The sequence below is a fragment of the Mustela nigripes genome, chromosome 5, assembly GCF_022355385.1.
Source record: "Mustela nigripes isolate SB6536 chromosome 5, MUSNIG.SB6536, whole genome shotgun sequence".
Lineage (NCBI taxonomy): Eukaryota > Metazoa > Chordata > Mammalia > Carnivora > Mustelidae > Mustela > Mustela nigripes.
In genome coordinates, this window is record NC_081561.1 from 140,640,813 (window position 1) to 140,659,839 (window position 19,027).

The window sequence follows — 19,027 nt, forward strand, 5'->3', positions numbered from 1 at the left end:
TGGTTCTACAGTCCAGGAAGCCCCTCCCGGGGAGAGTGCAGGCGGACCTTGGCTCTCGGGGAGCAGTGCTTGCTGCCCCCCTGACTACTGACCTCCGGCCGGCCGGAGCTGAGCCCACCAGGTGCCCCTTCCGCTCTGCGCAGAGAGGCCATGTGCGCAGAGCAGACTCCCTGGTGGCCAAGTTCGTCTGGCCAGACCTGCTTTCCCTGTTGGGTTTGTTGCTGTTGGCAGGCAGCTTGCTGAGTCTCTCCCTCCCAACCATCTTGGCAGCAACGCTGACGGCTTATATTAAGGGAAAAGAAGGAAAGAACAGAACCTCTTTTCCCTTTATGTCTTGAGTGCTGGAGAGGGCATGTCCTCAGCCCCCGTCAGCCAGCAGCGGTGCACCCTGTGGACGGGCTCTTTGTCACGAGGGGGCCAGGAGGCGGCAGGGGTCCTGTGACCCAGGGGAAGGGCAAGCTGCTGGGCAGGGAGGCGGCGGGTGCCACCTAGAAGAAACCCGCTGAGGTCCCACCGAGCGGCGGCTCCCTCGGCCCTGAGCTCCCTGCCCCAGCAGCCCACCCACGGACCTCAGTCACAGCCCGACAAGGTGCTCCCTCCAGACTGTGTCATCACGAAGGGGCGAAGGGGACCCCACTCAGCTCGGCTGGCTGCTTTTATCTGGCAAGGCTCTCCGACGGCCACCTCCAGGCACTGGCTGGTGTTCTGGCTCCCAGTGGCGGGCACTTTGAGTTGCAGGGACCAGAGGGCCCAACGCTCTTCCAGTTTTTCAAGTTCATGGACTCTCTGGACAAGTCGAACCTGAAGCTATGTGGGAGGATCAGGGTGGGTTGGGCCTGAGGCTGGGTGCCGGGGAGGCCGCTGGCCCAGTTTCCACCCCAGAGCTCCTGAGAGCGCTCTGGAGTGCCCCAGAGGTTCCTTGTGTTGGGGGGAGGCCTCCGTCAGGATCCCCAAGCTGCCTGGAGCCCCTGCCATGCACCCCCATCCCTGGCCTCGCTTCCCCCCAGGTCTTGCGCCGGCCTGGGCCTGCTGGCCCTGACCCCGCGTCACCCCTTCCTGCCATCTCACGGGGCCGTGTGTCCGGCACCTCCCCTCGTGGGGCCCCAGAGGACCCTGGTGGGAGGATGGGGCACCCAGGAGCACACCCGCCTGAGGCTGACGCTTGCCTGGGTGGCACCGGTTACCTGGCAACGGGGAGCTGGATTATGAGCCCCCACCCTCTGGGCTGCCCCGTCCCTGAGAGGCCCATGGCATTTGGGGGTCTGTGAACACTGTGACTGTGGTCCTTCCCTCCTTGGCGCCCTCCCAGGAGCCCCGCGGGGGCGGGGGTGATGTCAGTTCAGAGCTGCGAGCCGGGGAGCCACGGCCGCCCCGGCTGTCTTCGGCCCGGGCTGGCCCCCTGCCCTGCTGCGGGCAGGATGCTCTTCGCAGTGCTGCGCTCCGAGGCTCTGTCCTTCCGTTTCAGGGTCGGGGCGCGTGAACAGCTCGGTCCCCCACGTGACTTCAACCCGGAGCTTGGGCCCTAGGCGGCGCGGTTGGCCCCCCACACGCCACCCCCCCGCCCCCCCCCCCCCCCCCGCCGACTCCGGCCACCAGAGGTTTGCCGCGTCCCCACTCCCTGGCCACCCTCTCCCTCTCCACTTTCAGAAGTTGCTCTGGGCCTCTTGCCACGCCAGCGACACGCCTATGATCAACTTCGACTTCCATCAGTTTGCCAAAGGTGGGAAGCTAGAGAAACTGGAGAACTTGTTGAGGCCGCAGCTGAAGCTGCACTGGGATGACTTTGACGTGTTCGCCAAGGGCGAGAATGTAAGTCCACGGTGAGTCTCCCTCCGCCTGGCTCCTCCCCGCTCCCCTGCTGTGCAGCTGCACTTGTGGTCTCCGGGGCCACAGGGTCAGGCATGGGGGGGATCCCGGCTTCCAGTGCCTTCTTCCGCTTCCTGCCTTCAGACCATGCTCGTGAATTTGGTGACTGGATGGCCAAGTGTAGTTTTCTGGCAAAATAAATGATAAATACAGGGACCAGGTGAAACCGTGGAGCTCTGGGAACCACAGAACTTACTGTCCGAACTGGTGAAAGCCCACGAGAGCGAAGAGGGACAGCTAGCGCCAGCCCCGTGGCCCGAGGAGCCTGGGGTCGGGATTTTCCTGCTCAGCGCTGAGCAGAGAAAGGAACCCGCTTCTCTCAAATCACAATGCAGTCAATTCTTGTTCTTCAGATTCTATGTTTGCAAATTGGCCCATCGCTAACACCGATTTGTCACCCCAAATCAACACTCATGGCCCTTTCAGGGTCATGGACAGATGAGCTCCGAACTGTGAGAAATTTGAGTCCCTGAGTTCACCCTGTTCCCAGCCGAGGGGGAGCAAAGCAACGCCTGCCTTTTGGTTTCGACTCTCCTAGATCGAGTGTCCTTTTTGTGGTCTGTGTGGTGCCCCGGGGTCATAGCTTTGTGCATTTTATTGGTTATTTCACTGTTTAAAATGCCCCCTCCCGCCCAGTGTAGTGCCACGAGCTGGCCGGTGTTCCCAAGCACGAGGCGGCCGTGCTGTGTCCGACGGGGACGGAGAAGCTTGGCGCAGCTCTCAGTGCAGCTGGCTCGGAGTCCGCGTTAAGCAGCGATCTGTGTTAAAGTGCCTTTGAATAGAAACGCCCATATAACAGGGTTATGTGTCGTGCAGTTGGGGAAAATGTGAGAGAGCAGAGGCTTGTAGGAACCCGACCCTCAGTTTCCCCTGGGAGCAGTAGTTCAGTCTGTGCTAATCTGCTAATGGTTCAGGTCGCTAATTGTTTTTTTCTTTTTTAAGATTTACTTATTTATTTGCGACATAGAGCAGGGAGGGAGGGGCAGAAGGAGAGGATCTCACACGAGATCCCTGCTGAACAGGGAGCCCAGCGCGGGGTTCAGTCTCACGACCCTGAGGTCATGATCTCATGACCTCAGCCGAAACCAAGAGTGGGATGTTTCACCGACTGAGCCACCCAGGTGTCCCTCAACTCGCTGATTGGTCGTGGCCCCTGTGTAGACATAACTATGGCGAACAATGAGAATCGGCATGTTTTATAACGACCCGGGTGTGCGTGCCGCTCCAGCCGTGCTGGGGTCCCTCAGGTGTGTACGGAGGATCCTGGCCGGCTACCAGAGTAAGCAAGGGTCGGCCCCAGTTTTCCCAGAGACCTGCAGTCAAACGTAGGCCATCGTGCTGTGGGCTTTGTTCCTTCAACAGCTTGTAACCATTTGCATTTCTTGTCCCCCTAAGTTTTCAGAAAGGCACTCTGCGGATGAACTGTCTTGACTGCCTGGACCGAACCAACACAGTGCAGAGCTTCATAGCACTCGAGGTCTGTCCCTACCGTGCGAGGGCCCTTGGGCCACCTGGGTCACGTCCCATGCCTCCATCGGCAAGATGAGGGGACATCACTGGGCTAGCCTATTAACGGGAGGAACGTGGGGCAGATGCCAGGGCAGCTGCCTTGCCCGTACCGTGCGATGCCTTTGCCTTATTTGTACGCACACTTTGTGGAATGCACTCCGGACATGGTCGCCCAGGGGAGCCTGGTGCCACCTTGAGAAACAGTGGTTCTGTGTAGTGATTGCTGTGAATATCCAGCTGGGCGAGGGCAGTGTGAGGCGGGCTCAGATGTGGCAGAATTTGATGCCCAGGAGGGAGACCTGAGTCTGCCTACCGGCCCAGTGCCTGGCTGACCTCTCCTGGCTCACGGCTGGGGGGAGGGGTGGGGTCACCGCCGGCTCCCAGGCTGTCCCTGATTGCTCTCATTCATCCCTCTGGTGGTCGGGGCTGGGCATGGGGGAGGAGGTCAGGAGGAAGGGGCGCAGAGGAGGTCTGCCGGCACGGTGAAGACCAGGTTGCCTCCGGTTGGGTGAGTGGTGGTTGGAAGCCCCACTCTTTGCTGCCAGGAGGCCCGTTCTCTGGAGGAGCACAGGGTGATCCACGGTCTGCCAAACAAGGGATTCACGGGGATGGTGCCTGGTGACACAGACCCGAAGCAGCTGTGGGTGGTGGGAGCTTCCAGGTGGGAAGATGGTGACATCTGTCCCTGCCTTGTCATCAGGTCCTTCATCTGCAGCTCGAGAGCCTGGGTCTGAACTCAAAGCCCATCGCGGACCGCTTCGTGGAGTCCTTCAAAGCCATGTGGTCTCTGAACGGGCACAGCCTTAGCAAGATGTTCACGGGCAGCCGGGCCCTGGAAGGGAAGGCCAAGGTAGGGGGAGACCGCAGGGAGAGAGGGAGGGCCTGCGTGGATCCCTCTCATGGCCTCTGGTCTGGCCCGTGGCAGGTGGGGAAGCTGAAGGATGGGGCTCGGTCCGTGTCTCGCACTATCCAGTCCAACTTCTTTGATGGGCTGAAGCAGGAGGCCATCGAGCTGCTGCTGGTTGGGGATGTCTGCACCGAGGAGTCCGCAGACAAGGGAAGGATGCTCTTGGACAACACGGCCCTGCTGGGTAAGGGGGCTCCCGCTCCACGTGCATGGTGCCCGGCCACCCAGAGGGAGTGTTGGGGGTGGGGGGAGGTGCCAGCCAGCCCTTCCCTCTCCTCCTCACATAACCCCAAACAGCAGGTAGCAGACACTCCCCTGAGCGGGGCGTCCGTGCTCTGCCCTCTGGCCCATGACTTCAGCTGGACCGCGTGCCCTGAGCGGCCGACAGGTGTGGTTTGCGTTCTTTTATGAGACGACCAGTCGTGTGCAGCCACAAGAGGAGGCTCAGGACAAAACAGTTTATTCTTCAGACGGAAGGACATACAGGAGCGCCTGGGTGGCTCAGTCAGTTCAGTGTCTGTATCTTGACCTCGGGTCAGGTCATGATCTCAGGGTCATGAGATCGAACCCCACATCTGGCATCAGGCTCCACGCTCAGCTTATGGAGCTTAAGATTCTCTCTCTCCCTCCAGCCCTCCCACTCTCACTCGTGCTGTCTCTCTCTCAAGAAAAAAAAAAATGTACAGACCAAAGATGAAAGGATGGAAAAAGAAGTTTTATGCAAATGAAAATAAAAAGAAAGCTGGTGTAGCTATGCTCCTAGCCGACAAAAAGAGACTTTAAAACAAAGACTAAAAAGAGACAAAGAAGGGCATTACATAATGATAAAGGGGTCCATTAAGCAAGATGACATAACGTATATAAGTTTATATGCACCCAAAGTACGAGCACTAAGATACTTAAATATTAATGGGGCTAAAGGGAGAAATTTACAGCAATACAATAGTCAGGGACTTTAATATCCCACTTACATCAATGGATATCGTCCAGACAGAAAACGAATAAGGAGACACATTAGCCTTAAGCAACACATTAGACCAGATGGGCTTAACAGACATAAGCAGAACATTCCACCCAAAAGCCAGCAGAATACACATTCTTCTTAAGTAAGTGCACATGGAACATTGTTCCGGAGAGGTCATATGTTAGACCACGAAACAAGTCCTGATAAATTTAAGAAGACGGAAATCCTATTGGGCATTTTCTCTGACTGCAGTGGGATGAAACTAGAAATTATAAGAAAACTGGAAAAACAAAAACGTAGAGATTAAACAATTGCTACCGAACAACGAGTGGGTCATCAGAGAAGCAAGGGAGCAATTTTTTAAAAGTACCTAGAGATGAACAAAAATAGAAATAAAACAGGCCATAATCTTTAGGATGCAGCAAAAGCACTTTGGTGGGGAAAGGGCCTAGCAACCGAGGCCTGCCTCAAGAAACCAGAGAGAGCTCAGTCTGACTGTACAACTGAAGGAACTAGAAAAAGAAGAGCAAATGAAGCCCAAAGTCAGGTGAAGGAAAGAAGTAATAGAGATCAGAGTGGAAAATAAATAAAGATTTAAAAACAGCAGAAAAGATCTACAAGTTGGTTCTTTGAAAAAAATAAAACAATAAAACTTTAGCTAGACTAAACAAGAAAAGGGAGACGTCGCTAATCAGAAATGAAAAAGGAGAAATTACAGCAGACACCACAGAAATACAAAGGCTCATAGGAGACTACTACACGTAATTCAGACAGCCTGTAAGAGATACGTAAATACCATTCTTCCAAGACTGGATCATGAAGAAATAAAAACTCTGGGTAGACCGATTATTAGGAGATTGAATCAGAAACCAAAAACCTCCCAAGCCCAGAACCTGGCTTTCTCAGTTAGTAGAACACAGAACACTTTGATCTCTCTTGGTTGTGAATTTGAGCCCCCTGTTGGGCAAAGAGATTAAAAAAAAAATAAAATAGAGTGGTTACAAATTAAAACCAAAACCAATACACGTTAAGTCCCATGTCCTGAAAGCATCACTCGTGAATTCTGCCAAACATTCGAAGATGAAATACTTGTCCTCCTCCTCTCTTCCAAAAAATTCAAAAGTAGGGACTACTTCCAAACTCATTTTATGAGACCATCACTACCCTGATATCAAAAACCAGACAAGGATGCCACGCATCCACACTAAAAATTGCAGGCCAGTGTCGCTGATGAACACTGACACAAAAAATCTACAGTGCAATATTAACAAACCAAATTCAACAATACATCCAAAGGATCAGTTACAACAATCAGGAGGGATTTATTCCAGTGATGCAAGAATGGTTCAACATCCACAAATCAATCAACTAATACACCACATGAACGAAATGAAACATAAAAATCCTGCTGATCAGGGGGTCTGGGTGGCTCAGTCAATTAAGTGTCTGCCTTTGGCTTGGGTCATGATCTCAGGGTCCTGGGATCGACCCTCCAAGTCAGGCCCCCTGCTCAGTGGGGAGTATGCTGCTCACTCTTTCTCTGCCCCCCCCACCCCCCACACACACACATATGCTCTCACGCTCTATCGTTCAAATCTTTTTAAAAATCCTGTTGAAAATAAATAAAAATTTAAAATCTTGTTGATCATCTCAATAGATGTAGAAAAGGCACTTGACAAAATTCAACTGATAAAAATTCTCAACCGAGTGGGTAGAGAGAATTTGCCTAAACGTAATGATGGTGGTTGTCTATGACAAGTCCACAGCCAACATTACACTCAGTGGTGAAAAGCTGGAAGCTTCTCATCTGAGATCAGGAGCAAGACAGGGATGCCTAGTCTGGCCACTTTTATTCAGTGTATATTAGAAGTCTAGCCCACAGGAATTAGGCAAGAAAAAGAAAAATTTTCTTTTTCTAATTCCAATTAAAAAGAAAGAATTAGAAATTAGAAAGAATTAGAAAGAATAAAACTGTCATTATTTGCAAATGACATACTATATATAGACAACTCAAAAGACCACGCACAAACTGTTAGAACTGATACATGAGTGAAGTAGCAGGATACAAAATCAAAAGACAGAAATCTGTGGTATTTCTATACATTAATGATCTGTACTCTGGAAACTGTAAGGCACTGATGAACAAAACTGAGAAAGAGGCAAATAAATGGAAAGCCCTCCTGTGTTCCTGGTTTGGAAGAATTAATATTGTTGAAATGTGCATACCACCAAAATAATGTACAGATTCAGTGTAATCCCTATCAAAATTCCAGTGGCATTTTTCACAGAACTAAAACAAATAATGTTAAAATCTGTACAGAATCACAAAGGCCCTGAACAGCCAAGGCAATCTTGAGTAAAAAGAACAAAGCTGGAGGTATCCAGCTCCCTGATTTCAAACTAAACTATAAAGTTATATTAAAACCATATAATATTCAGGTAAAAACACAGGACAATGGAACAAAATTGAGAGCCCATATTTAAACTCATACTCGTATGGACAGGAAATTCATGACAAAGCAGCCAAGAATATACAATGAAGGAAAGACTGTCCCTTCAGTAAATGATGTTGGGAAAACTCGACAGTGGTACACAAAAGCCAAATCACAGAAAAATGGATTAAAGACTTGAATGTAAGACTTAAAACCATAAAACCTCTAGAGGAAAATACAAGTGGTGAGCTCCCCAGCCTTGCTCTAAGCCATGTTTTTTGGGATCTGTCTCTAAAGGGAAGGAAACAAAAGCACACATAAACAGATGGAGTTACAGCAAATAGTAAAGCTTCTGTGTGGCGGAAGAGATCATCAGAACAAAAAAGCCAGGGGCGCTTGAGTGGCGCAGTCGGATTAGCATCTGACTCTTGGTTTTAGCTCAGGTTGAGATCTCAGGGTTGTGAGATCAAGGCCCACGTCAGGCTTCATGCTGCGTGTGGAGTCTGCTTAGGATTCTCTCTCCACCTCCCTAAAAAAAAAAAAAAAAAAAAGAAAGGCAGCCTACTGAATGGGAGAAGATTTTTGCAAAGCCTAATTGGATAAGGGGTAAATATCAAAATATGTGAAGAACTCCTGCAACTCAACAGCAACAACAAAAAATCAAGCAACCTGATTTAAAAAAAAAAAAAAAATGGGCCGAGGATCTGAATAAACCTGAATATTTACAAAGAAAATATATGGGCAGTGGAGTGGCCCATGAGAAGATGTTAGCATCACTTGTCATAGGGATGCAAATCAGAAGGAAATAAGGTCTCACCTCACCCCAGGCGGAAAGACCACAAGCACCGGAGAAGGCTGTGAAGATAAGGGAGTCGTTGTGCACTGTTTGTGGGGAAGTAAATTGGCACAGTCACTCTGGAAAGCAGTACGGAGATTTTTCAGAAAGTTAAGAATAGAACTACCATATGCTCCAACTCTCCCACTTGTGCGGATTTATCCGAAGAATGGGAAAACATTGATTCAAAAAGATATGCACACCCGTCTGTTTGTAGTGGTGTGCCGTGGTGCAGCTGAGTTCCCATCAGTAGATGGATAAAGAAGGTGTGTGCGTGTGCGTGCATGCACACACATACACACACACACACGCACACGCACTACCTGGCCAGGTAAAGGAATGAAATCCAGCCATTTGTAGCTACCTGGATGGACCTTAAAGGTAGTAGCTAAGTGAAATATGTCAGGTGGGCAAAGACAGTTACCTTGTAATTTCACTCCTGTGGAATCCAAAACAAAACAAAAGCAAACTTACAGATACAAACAGAAACTTACAGATACAAACAGATTTGTTGTTACCGGGGAGGTGAGGGGGTGGGGTGGGCAGCTGGGTTAAGGGGTCAGAAGCATGGTGATCGATGATAACAAGGCTTCTGGGGGTGATCCTTCCGTAGTGCAGACAGATGGAGAGCTGTAATAATACAACTCAGTTTCTACCTGAGACGTATAGTGTTATATACCAGTTTTACCTGTTTAAAAAATCTATCAGACTTGCAGGTCCTAGGCATGGGGAGCGTGCCACAGGGGGGCTTATTGGGGTTTTCTTTATTGGGGTTTTTGCAGGAAAGAGAGGACAGAGTAAACAGTTCAGGCTTGGCCAGTTTGAATAATTCTGCTAGGCTTTGGGTGAGAGGCGTGGACATCCCCCTGGTCCTGGCATGACTGAGGCAGAGGAATATACACAGTAGCAGCTATCACTGTAGCTCCTGGGGGCCTGGGCTTTAGGCCTTGAGTGTGAGCCCGCTCTTACACGTTCTTGTGTATCTCCAAACCGAAAGAAGGGGGAAAGTCGAGAAGATGCTTCAGGAGACCCTGTACTGTTCTCCGTGTCCGTTTCTCGGAGTGCTGGCTCGGACTGAAACCCTTTCTCAGCTCTGGTGGGTTCTGGTTCCCATCACCAGTCATCATTCATCCCTGGGAGTCACCTGTGAGAGTTGCCTCCTTTTGTTAAGCCCCCAGGACCCTGTAGAGCTGAAAAAGGGAGAAGAAATGCTTGTCTCTGAAGATCAGGACGCCTCCTGCTCTCGGGGGCCAAGACTTGTGCTTCTGTCAACAGCTAAAGGTTTCTTCTTGTTACTTGAAATACAGTTGACATATGACATTGTGACTCTCATGGGCACAACATAATGATTTAATATGTGTGAACGTTGTGAAATGATCACAGCAAGTCTAGTTAATATCTATGCACACATAGTTACGAAAAATTTGTTTGTTTGTTTTTTTCTTGTAAGACCATTTCAGAGCGACTCTCTTAGCAACTTTGAAATACACAACACAGGATCATAAAAGTCTGGTGTCGCTGCTGTACGTTCATCCCAGGACTTATAATTGTACCTTTTGAATCCCTTCACCTTTTCCTCCCCTAACCCCGTCACCCCCCAGTCTGTGCTCTGTATCTGTAAGTTCATGGTTTTGGGGGGGGGTTGGTTTTTGTCTTCCACCTGTGAATGAGCTGGGCAGGTGTCTTTGAGGGAATTTTAATGGCACTTTATCCCCTAGACCCTATAAATGCTATAGAGCTCTCAGTGGAGAAGAAGAGGGGAACCCAGCATTTTTCCTTATAGGAATATGTAAGCATTAAGTGATTTTTGAAAAATGAATCTGCCCATGCTCACCATGGTTTCACAGCCGCTTTGCTGCTCTCATTCTTCCACGGGGTCTGACTCTCACTTGGCTTCCGGTAGCCACCGTGGTTATTTGTGTCGACCGCAGACAAGGCCAGCTCGGTCAAAGCTGCGGGAGGGTCTGCGTAGCACAGCACGTTGTTGAGTAGACGGGTAGGCGTGACTTCTATTCGGGGTAAGTCGCTAGTTTAAAAAATGGACTGTATTTTGGATATCCAGAGCATGGACCTGGTTCAGGGCAATGATTTTTTAAAGGCTTGAGTCCAGTATAAAGCCAACGAAACATCCCCTGAGGGATGGAGGGTGAAAAAAGGCAAAGATAGGGTAGGCTGTAGGCTGTTTCAAGTTTCAGATAAGGATGTTTAAACTGTGGTAGGTCGCAGTGTCCCCTCGCTGATGCCCCCCTGGATCGTGGAGGAAATGCCATGGCAGAGGCTCCCTGTGGGGTCTGGTCGGCTAACGCCTGTGGAGGAAGAACATCTGTCTGGTCCTGTGTTTTCAGGACTTTGTCGCAAAAATGCCCCAGGGAAGTGTACTGGTTATGGTGGCTTTAGCCGCCTTTTTTTTTTTTTTTTTTTTTTTTTTAAGATTTTACTTATTCATTTGAGAAAGAGAGAGAGCACAAGCAGGGGGAGGCACAAAGGGAGAAGCAGGCTCCCCACTGAGCAAAGAGCCTGATAATGGGGCCCGATCCCAGGACCCTGGGATCATGACCCGAGCCGAAGGCAGATGCTTAACCGACTGAGCCACCCAGGGGCTTCTGGCTTTAGCCCCTTCCCAGCTTCTCGCGGAACACCCCTGACCCCGTCTGTAGGATCGCAGCCCCCTCTCCGACAGGGAGCCCCCTCCGTGGTTTTGCACGTGGCAGTGCAGCGCGGACACGCGGGCCCTCTCCTGCCTCCTCGCAGTGACGCCCAGGATCCTGAGAGCCATGGCGGAGCGCCAGTCAGAATTCACGACTTTCAAGCGGATCCGCATTGCCACGGGGACCTGGAACGTGAACGGAGGCAAGCAGTTCCGGAGCAACCTCCTGGGCACGGCCGAGCTGGCCGACTGGCTGCTCGACTCCCCCAGGCTCGCCGGCCTCACGGGCTCCCAGGGTGAGCACAGCGGCCTTGACCGGCCCATGCAGCGTCCGGGGGGCCCTCAGCTTGACCTTTCCCCGCAGCCCATGACTCCCGCGATTTGGTAGTGGGTGTTCTCATCCAGAGCGTTCAGGAAGGTCCCGGGGCTTCCAGAACACATCTGGAAAATCGTGGGACACCTTGTCTCTTCCGAATATGTGGCAGGGTGGTCGGGGTGGGGAGTCTCCTGGAAGGTAACACGGAATGGCTTCAGAACAAGGGTTTGAAGCAGGAATGCTCTTCTGCAGGCAGCATGGCTGTGGGGCCGCTGTTTCCAGCTCCCTTAGATCCTGCAAGAGAGCCCTGATCCGCCTCTCGGCCGTATCCATTCTCAGCAGCGGCCCCGAGCCTTGCCCAGAGCCCATCCCTCACTGTCCCGGGCAGTCTGTACCCCCACCTCTGCTGCCTTGTGGCACATGGTGGCTCAAGTCCATGGCCCAGGGTTCCTGGGGTTCCTGTGGTGGCAGCGACTATTCATGGTGTCCCCGGGGCAAGCCCTACATGTGCAGAGAACGTGAGAGCAGCCCCCCGTTGAAGGAGCTTCCCTCCCCTCTCTCGGGTCTCCCTTTCTGCAGTGCTGGGAGCCACGGCCTGGCTTGAGGGCTCAGGGGCCGAGTAGCAGAGGGTGGGGAGGCACTGGGAGATGTGGCCAGTGGCTGGGGGGAGGGGTCCTATTAATTCCTCCGCTTCCCTGTTAAAGGGGACATGGAGAGGAGGGGTGCGCAATGCCTCAGCTTGCTGTGCTCCCCATAAAACACATGTCCACAGCAGACCTCCACGGTCCCCAGTTGGACAGGGTTTCCCCTCCTCCAGCCACCAGGAATGGCAGTCCCCCGGGGCCAGGACCCCATCAGTCCGTCATGAACCAGGCAAGGCCCAGCCCCGCACTGTGCAGAGTATAGAGGGACACGGGCAAGCGTGGAACATGCCTTTGGGTTTGATGCCCGTGTTGGTGGCCAGGAAGGAAGAAGGACCCACAGGGCAGTGCCCTTACTACCCGCAGGGTGGGGTGGGGACTTCACACATGTCCTCTGATGGATGCTTCATGACGTCCTTGGGAGATGGCAGCTCCTGTCCCTTCTGAAGACAAAGGAACAGGTTTAGAGAGGTCACTGATGCCCCAGGATGGACACCGGGAAAGGCTGTGGGCGCCGGGAAGGTGAGGATCAGCACGGAGCCTCTTGGAGCCACCTGGACAAGTGCACCCACGCAGCGGCACACCCGGGCTCAAATGGGTCACACGGGGCACCCCACGAGTCCACAAACGCAGGTCTTGTGCTGATTTCCCTCAACTCCTGCCTTTCCCCCAGATGAGGACAGCCCGGCTGACATATTTGCCGTGGGGTTTGAAGAGATGGTGGAACTGAGCGCGGGGAATATCGTCAATGCCAGGTGAGTGTCCGGGCACGGGGGTGCAGGGTCGTACCCGCAAACTCACCCGAGGTTCCCCAAGCCAGGTGCCAGGCCGGGAGTGGGACACTGGATCTGTCCTGCTTCTGCCTCTCCTGCCCTGTGGCCCTCGGTGTGTGGATTCTCCTGATGGCACTCCTGCCCCGCCCATACACTGGCAGATGTGCAGCTCCCGTTCCTCTTTCTTCACAAATTAAGGAAATCGAAGGAAAGGCGGGCTCGGCTGCGTGCGGAGGCTGAGTCACGCTGTGAGCTGGTGTGCGCACACCTGGAGGGCGTGGCTGACTGCCGGGCTGGGGGGCAGGTGTTGACTCACCTTTCCCGGGGAAGGTGAGAAGCAGAAGTGTGGGGAGAAGATGCATCTCTTCTCAACACCAGATACAAAGGAAAGGAAACCGCTGCATTGACATTTTGTATAGGGTCAGCTGGACTTTTTCTTTCTTGTTTAATCTCAAGGAACTTTCTGAACCAATAACACCTGATCTCAGCAGCTCTTAGGAGCGAGGTGCTGTGATGGGTTTTAGTGGCAGGGGTGGGGTGCGGTATGAGCGATGATGTGTACGACACAGCCAGAAATACACGGACAGCCCGCTGCGGAGATGAAAGCATGGCACTCACACGGGAGAGGGGACAGTGTGACAGCACTGTCCTATGAGAAGAATAGGAGTTGAAGGAGTGTGTCAGTGGGAGAGCCCATCTCCAGCAGAACGTGAAGCGTCATTTCTTTCTCGTCTCCAGTACCACCAACAGGAAGATGTGGGGTGAGCAGCTCCAGAAAGCCATCTCACGCTCTCATAGGTACATTCTCTTGACTTCGGCACAGCTGGTGGGCGTCTGTCTGTATATCTTTGTACGTCCATACCATGTCCCATTCATCAGGTAAGAACATTCGGTTAACGAACATCTGGGGGACGCGGGGTTGTTCGTCTCGGTGTTTTGTTCAGACTTCCTCTCCCTCCTCCCCTCCTGCAACAGGAATCAGGACTCGCCATTATTCTAGATAAATGTAGCAGCCCCCCGAGGAAAAAGCAGGCTGAATAGAATATTGTCTGGAGATTAAAATGCCACAGCGGGAAGGAACCTTGCAGGCCAGGAAGCTGAACTCCTTCAGAAGGAGTGATTGTTCTCCTCCCAGGCTCAGTCTTGTGCAAGGAAAGGGATTCCTTGTTGAAGTTTTAGGCAGGAAACCTGTGACCAAGAGCTGAGTAACCCGGTGGGAAATGCCAATGCTTTTGTCTCTTTTTAAAAGCGTTCTGAATAAGACGTGTGCGCAGAACGCCTCTACCGCTGTCACCCCACCGTAGCGCCGCCCTAGTGGCTGCTGTGTGTGTGTCCGAAAGGGAGCCCTCAGCACATGGGTGCCCTCTTAGGAAAGAGTGTGCGCGTGTGTATGCGTGTGTGTGCGTGTGTGTGTACATGTGTCTGTGTGCATTGCGTGTTTTAAGGTTTGGGAAGAATTCACCTTTTCCCTCAATGACTCATGACCTCCCACTGCTACCTTCTCACTCATGTCCCTAGAATCTCCGCCCATGCCCAGCTAAACTCACTGCCTATGCCAGGCTAGACCTTGCCCCCTCCTGGTTAAACACCTCTGAACATTTAGAGGACCAGAGGCATGCCAGGGCCCGTGCTGGGAGAGCGGGACTATGCTCCCTGTTCACAGTCCTCACCTATTACTTTGGGAAATTCCTTAAGTCCGTGTCTCCCCGACTGTTTGTTCTGGCAGTTGGGTGGTGTCCAGAGTGCATGAGTGGAAGTCGGCAAAGGTCAGGGTCAGGGTAAAGGTTAGAGTTGAACCGTGAGTGAGGAAGCTATACTCAGGAGCTCCAGATTTCCCTGCAGCCGCCCTGGGACCCCAGCCTCTCCTCCAGTCTTAGCTGGCTTAGCTCGTAGGCTTCTGGGCCGGTTACCCCCCCGCCTCATCTGCCCACTGATAGTTCCAGGGAGCAGGTGTCAGCCTCCGAGTGCCTCAGGCTCCGTCCTGTAGACCCGTGCACTCACACATGTGCGTTGTCACCTGGCATCATGTGTGAGCAGGTGTCTGCGAGGAGGCTGCCTAGGCACCAGGTAGCCCAGCACCAGTCACTAGATGTTTCCTGTTTCTTAATGCAGCCGTGATGGGTGGGCAGGTGACAGGGCTGTCCACACGGCCTCCGGGGGACGGGGACTTGGGGAGAACTTGGGAGCGCAAAGCAGGGCTAGGGTGGGAAGCTTCCCAGGTGCCTTTGTGAGCGCGGGGCCCTTGAGAGCTGGGGTAGTGGAGAGGGTCCGCTGGGCTGCCACAGGGAGAGGAGAGAGGTCCGGAGTCACTGGGTGGCCTGGCTGCCCAGAAGGCGTCCCAACAGCGCAGCCCCCCGCGGCCACAAGCTGGTTCACACTCTTCCTTTTTAGCCGCTAAGGAGCCGCTGCGTGTGCACCTTGTGTGTTGCAGGGACGTGGCCATCGACACGGTGAAGACGGGCATGGGGGGAAAGGCCGGGAACAAAGGGGCCGTGGGCATCCGCTTCCAGTTCCACAGCACCAGCTTCTGCTTCGTGTGCAGCCACCTGACGGCCGGGCAGTCCCAGGTGAAGGAGAGGAACGAAGACTACAGGGAGATCACCCAGAAGCTGAGTTTCCCAATGGTGAGAGCACACGGTGGCCTGGGATGTGCCCCGGGCACGCGTGCTAGCTGCCTGCTTGCGGCCGCCACACACGTGGTTTCCGGAGCTGCTGATAGAGGCCGGCATGGGGTGGGGGACAGGAAGCCACTCTAGGAGGGTCCCTGCTACCCCCGCCAGGGGGCTCAGCTCCCGGGGAGGGGACGTGACCTAGGATGGGGCAGTAGAGCGAAGCCCCGGGGATGTCCCTGGAGTATTCTGTGCCCTGTCTCTATTATATGTTTCCCGAATGTCCTTATGCACCCCACATTTCTCTTGGCATTTTTGTGCGTTTTCTGGTTTTCTTGTTCACTGTCCCTGCTTTGTCCAAGTTAGTGAAGAACATCTGAATCCAAACAGTAGGAGACTTGTCTTTCTTAAGAGGCATGGTCTTCAGACCTACCTACTCTTGCAGCTCAGATAAGAATGCCCATTTTTTTGAAATCTGTGTGTTCATGACCAAGGGGTCTGCATCCTCCCTCCTGGGCGCCGGGTTGCAGACAGCCTGCGCCACGCTGCCCTCTAGCGGTGGCAGGTGTTTCTATCCCAGAGCCAGAGCATCTCTCCAGACTCCGATTGTTCCCCTGCCTGCGACGCTTGCCTGCACACCTTCAGCCTGGTGCAGTCCCCAGTCTCCCTGCAGTGAGCGGAGGCCAGCTCTTTCCATCACGTGTTCTGCCAGTGTCTGTGACTCCGCTGGCTGGGTGGTGGAGCTCCTCCCTGTGAGGCCAGATAGACCCGTAAACCTGACATCCTGTGTACTGGGCTACACGAGTACTCGAGGTAGAACGCCTTCATTTTCACTAATAAGTGCTGTAATCTCTGCCGTGGTTTTTATTTCTTGGATTAAAGAAGAAACACGTAGAGTTGGGAAATTTACGACATGAAGTCTTCCAGACCACAGAGGACATGATGCATGTTTTCTTTGTGTGTTCCTTTAGTTAAAAAAAAAAAAAAAAAAAGTCCAGTCTTTCTCACTTAAAGTGCTATTTGAAATAGGAAACTTTGGACACATGCAAAATATTCAAAGGGCTTAAAATAGAGCTTTTTTTTTTTTTCTCAGTAGAAATATTGAGGATACCTGTATAAGTTAATACTTTACACCTGAGCTGCCCAGCAGACTAGCCTCAAGCAGGGATTTAAATAAAATGAAAAGTTCTTTGGTTACATGGGCCATGTTTCCTGATGGCCACTCAGTGGCTGCTGGTGGCCGCTTGAGGCTGGTGGCTCCTGTTTTGGACAGCGTGGACGGAGAACATTTCCATCACTGTGGAATGTTCTGTCGGGCAAGCAGTGCTCTACGCACTTATTGATTTGGTTGTGGTCATGTTAATCTTCTGTCCCGATTAGACTGGAGATGCCACATGAGGATAGTAGAAACAGATTTTGGAGTTAGGCAGATCTGAGTCCAAAGTTGCCTTTATTATACATTGGTGTAACTGCAGCAGGTTCTTTTGAACTTTTTATTTTTATCTAAAGGAGAACCAACAGTGCGTGCCTCACAGGGTTGCTGTGAGGGCAGTGTGCCCCCAGAACAGAGCCCAGCACAGGTGCATGGGCGAAAGGGGTGGTGTGTTGTGGCTGCTGTTGTTGGTGCTGTGATTCATGGCAGGGAGGGAAGGGCGAGGGTCCCACGCTCTCCAGGGTTGTGCTGGGGACCACAGGCTCAGGGTGAGCCAGACAGGGCAGGGGGAGGGAAGAAAGGGATAGAGTGTCACAGGAGGAAAATGGATAAAATCCGTGACATTTTACAAAGTTGCACATTCTGGACCTTTTGATGTTTGTAAGCCTCATAGCACTGAATGTTTGGACAACTCGTCTTTGGATGTAGATGTAAGGAAAGCAGGAACACAGCCTGGTCTCAGAGCTGGGACCGGCGCAGTGAAGACGGGCAGTCGTGGTTCCCCATTAGATAGGAACTTTCCCTAAACCACTCAGAAACACCGTCATTTAAAATGAAGATAGCTAGAAAAGCTCCCCAGCAGGTGTACAGGATTAAGGAAAGATGAGGTACTCTCTGTGAAGTCTTTCGTTAAGTAGCTTTTTAGGGAAAAAGACATCTTTGTCATCTGCCTGGTGAGCTTTCCTCCCCCTCTCCCACTCCTTTGCAAGGTGGGCCGGAGTGACTGTGATTTTCTTGAAACAGGGAAGAAACATTTTTTCTCACGATTATGTGTTTTGGTGCGGCGATTTCAACTACCGCATCGACCTCACTTATGAGGAAGTCTTCTATTTTGTCAAACGCCAAGACTGGAAGAAACTTCTGGAATTTGATCAGCTGCAGCTACAGAAATCAAGTGGGAAAGTAAGTTGGACTCTTGAGCCTATAGCTGTGCTCCATTGGAGTCAGAGCTCCTGGGGGTGAGGGGTACATGTCTGCAATGACCACAGTGTGGTGAGGCTGCTGAACACCGGTGCGGGCAAGCCCACCCCACCCCATGTCCAGGCCAGCCTCACAGGGCTGGCTGTCCTTACATATACTTGGCCATCAAGTGACATTCCAGTACTCTGTTTTCATGAGATCTCTGTTTCTCATTGGCAAGCACACTAACATGTTAGAACAATACTTGATATACTTTATACACCAATTTGGGCGGATAATCCTCAGAGCCATCCTATAAATTCAGTATTGTACCCATTTTATAGACAAGAAGACTGAGGCCCAGGTCCCATGAGCCCAAGGTCACACAGTACACAGAGTCACAATGCCGCCCACAGCTGTCAAGCTACAGAGCTCACGTTTATCCCCTATATGATCCATGTGTGGTTTCTTTTTTAAAGATTTATTGATTTCTTGTAGAGAGATGGAACATGAGTGGGGGGAGGGGCAGAGGGAAAGAATCTCAAGCAGACTTCCCACCGAGCATGGAGCCCGAGAGGGATTGATCTCATGACCCTGAGATTATGACCTGAGCAGAAATCAAGAGTCAGATGCTCAATCGAGTGAGCCACCAGGTGCCCCCACCCCCCACCATGTGCTTTTTTTTTAGTGACGTGATAGGAAAGATTCAAGTATGGATCTGCTCTTAGTTCCTCCAGGTCACCCTGGCCAACCTCCAGGTGATCCAGAACATCTTCTCCAGCTAATACTGTTGCTCGTTTCGTTGCCTGTTAGCTTTGTAGCCGGCGGGGGAGTTGACGGGAGCACAGCTGCGCTCCGTTTACCTTTTGAAAATCAAGCGGCTGGTCCCGTGTCCGGAGGCGTTGAGGTCTCCCCTACAGCAAGAGTCAGACATTCTTTGCGGTTTCCTGTTCACTCCCGGCTCAGCCTGCCACGGACGTGGATTGCTGAGGGGTGGCCCGACGGAAAAGGAACCACACCTTCCCTGTCTAGAGCAGGTTTTTTTTCTTTCTCCCCTCTACTGGTGCTGTCCACACCGTCCCGCAGGTGCCCGGAGAGAAGTAGTGAGGTCTTTCCAGGGTCGTCTCACAGTGCTGGGGCTAGATCTAGAGCCAAACAGAAACAGAATTCAGTTTCAGGTCTGGGCTTCCGTTGAC

General features: G+C 52.2%; 1 protein-coding gene across 5 annotated transcripts in view; it reads left to right on the forward strand.

Annotated features, from left to right (window-relative positions):
• Positions 1-19,027, forward strand: part of SYNJ2 (synaptojanin 2) — a 96,579-nt gene that overhangs the window by 57,686 nt on the left and 19,866 nt on the right. For all 5 annotated transcript variants that reach the window (XM_059401341.1, XM_059401339.1, XM_059401340.1 and 2 more), the window contains 9 exons: positions 1,648-1,820; positions 3,262-3,343; positions 4,076-4,225; positions 4,301-4,466; positions 11,265-11,456; positions 12,791-12,872; positions 13,629-13,769; positions 15,322-15,514; positions 17,676-17,834. In XM_059401341.1, coding sequence (XP_059257324.1) covers positions 1,648-1,820; positions 3,262-3,343; positions 4,076-4,225; positions 4,301-4,466; positions 11,265-11,456; positions 12,791-12,872; positions 13,629-13,769; positions 15,322-15,514; positions 17,676-17,834 — 1,338 coding nt within the window. The remainder of the gene's footprint in view (positions 1-1,647; positions 1,821-3,261; positions 3,344-4,075; positions 4,226-4,300; positions 4,467-11,264; positions 11,457-12,790; positions 12,873-13,628; positions 13,770-15,321; positions 15,515-17,675; positions 17,835-19,027) is intronic.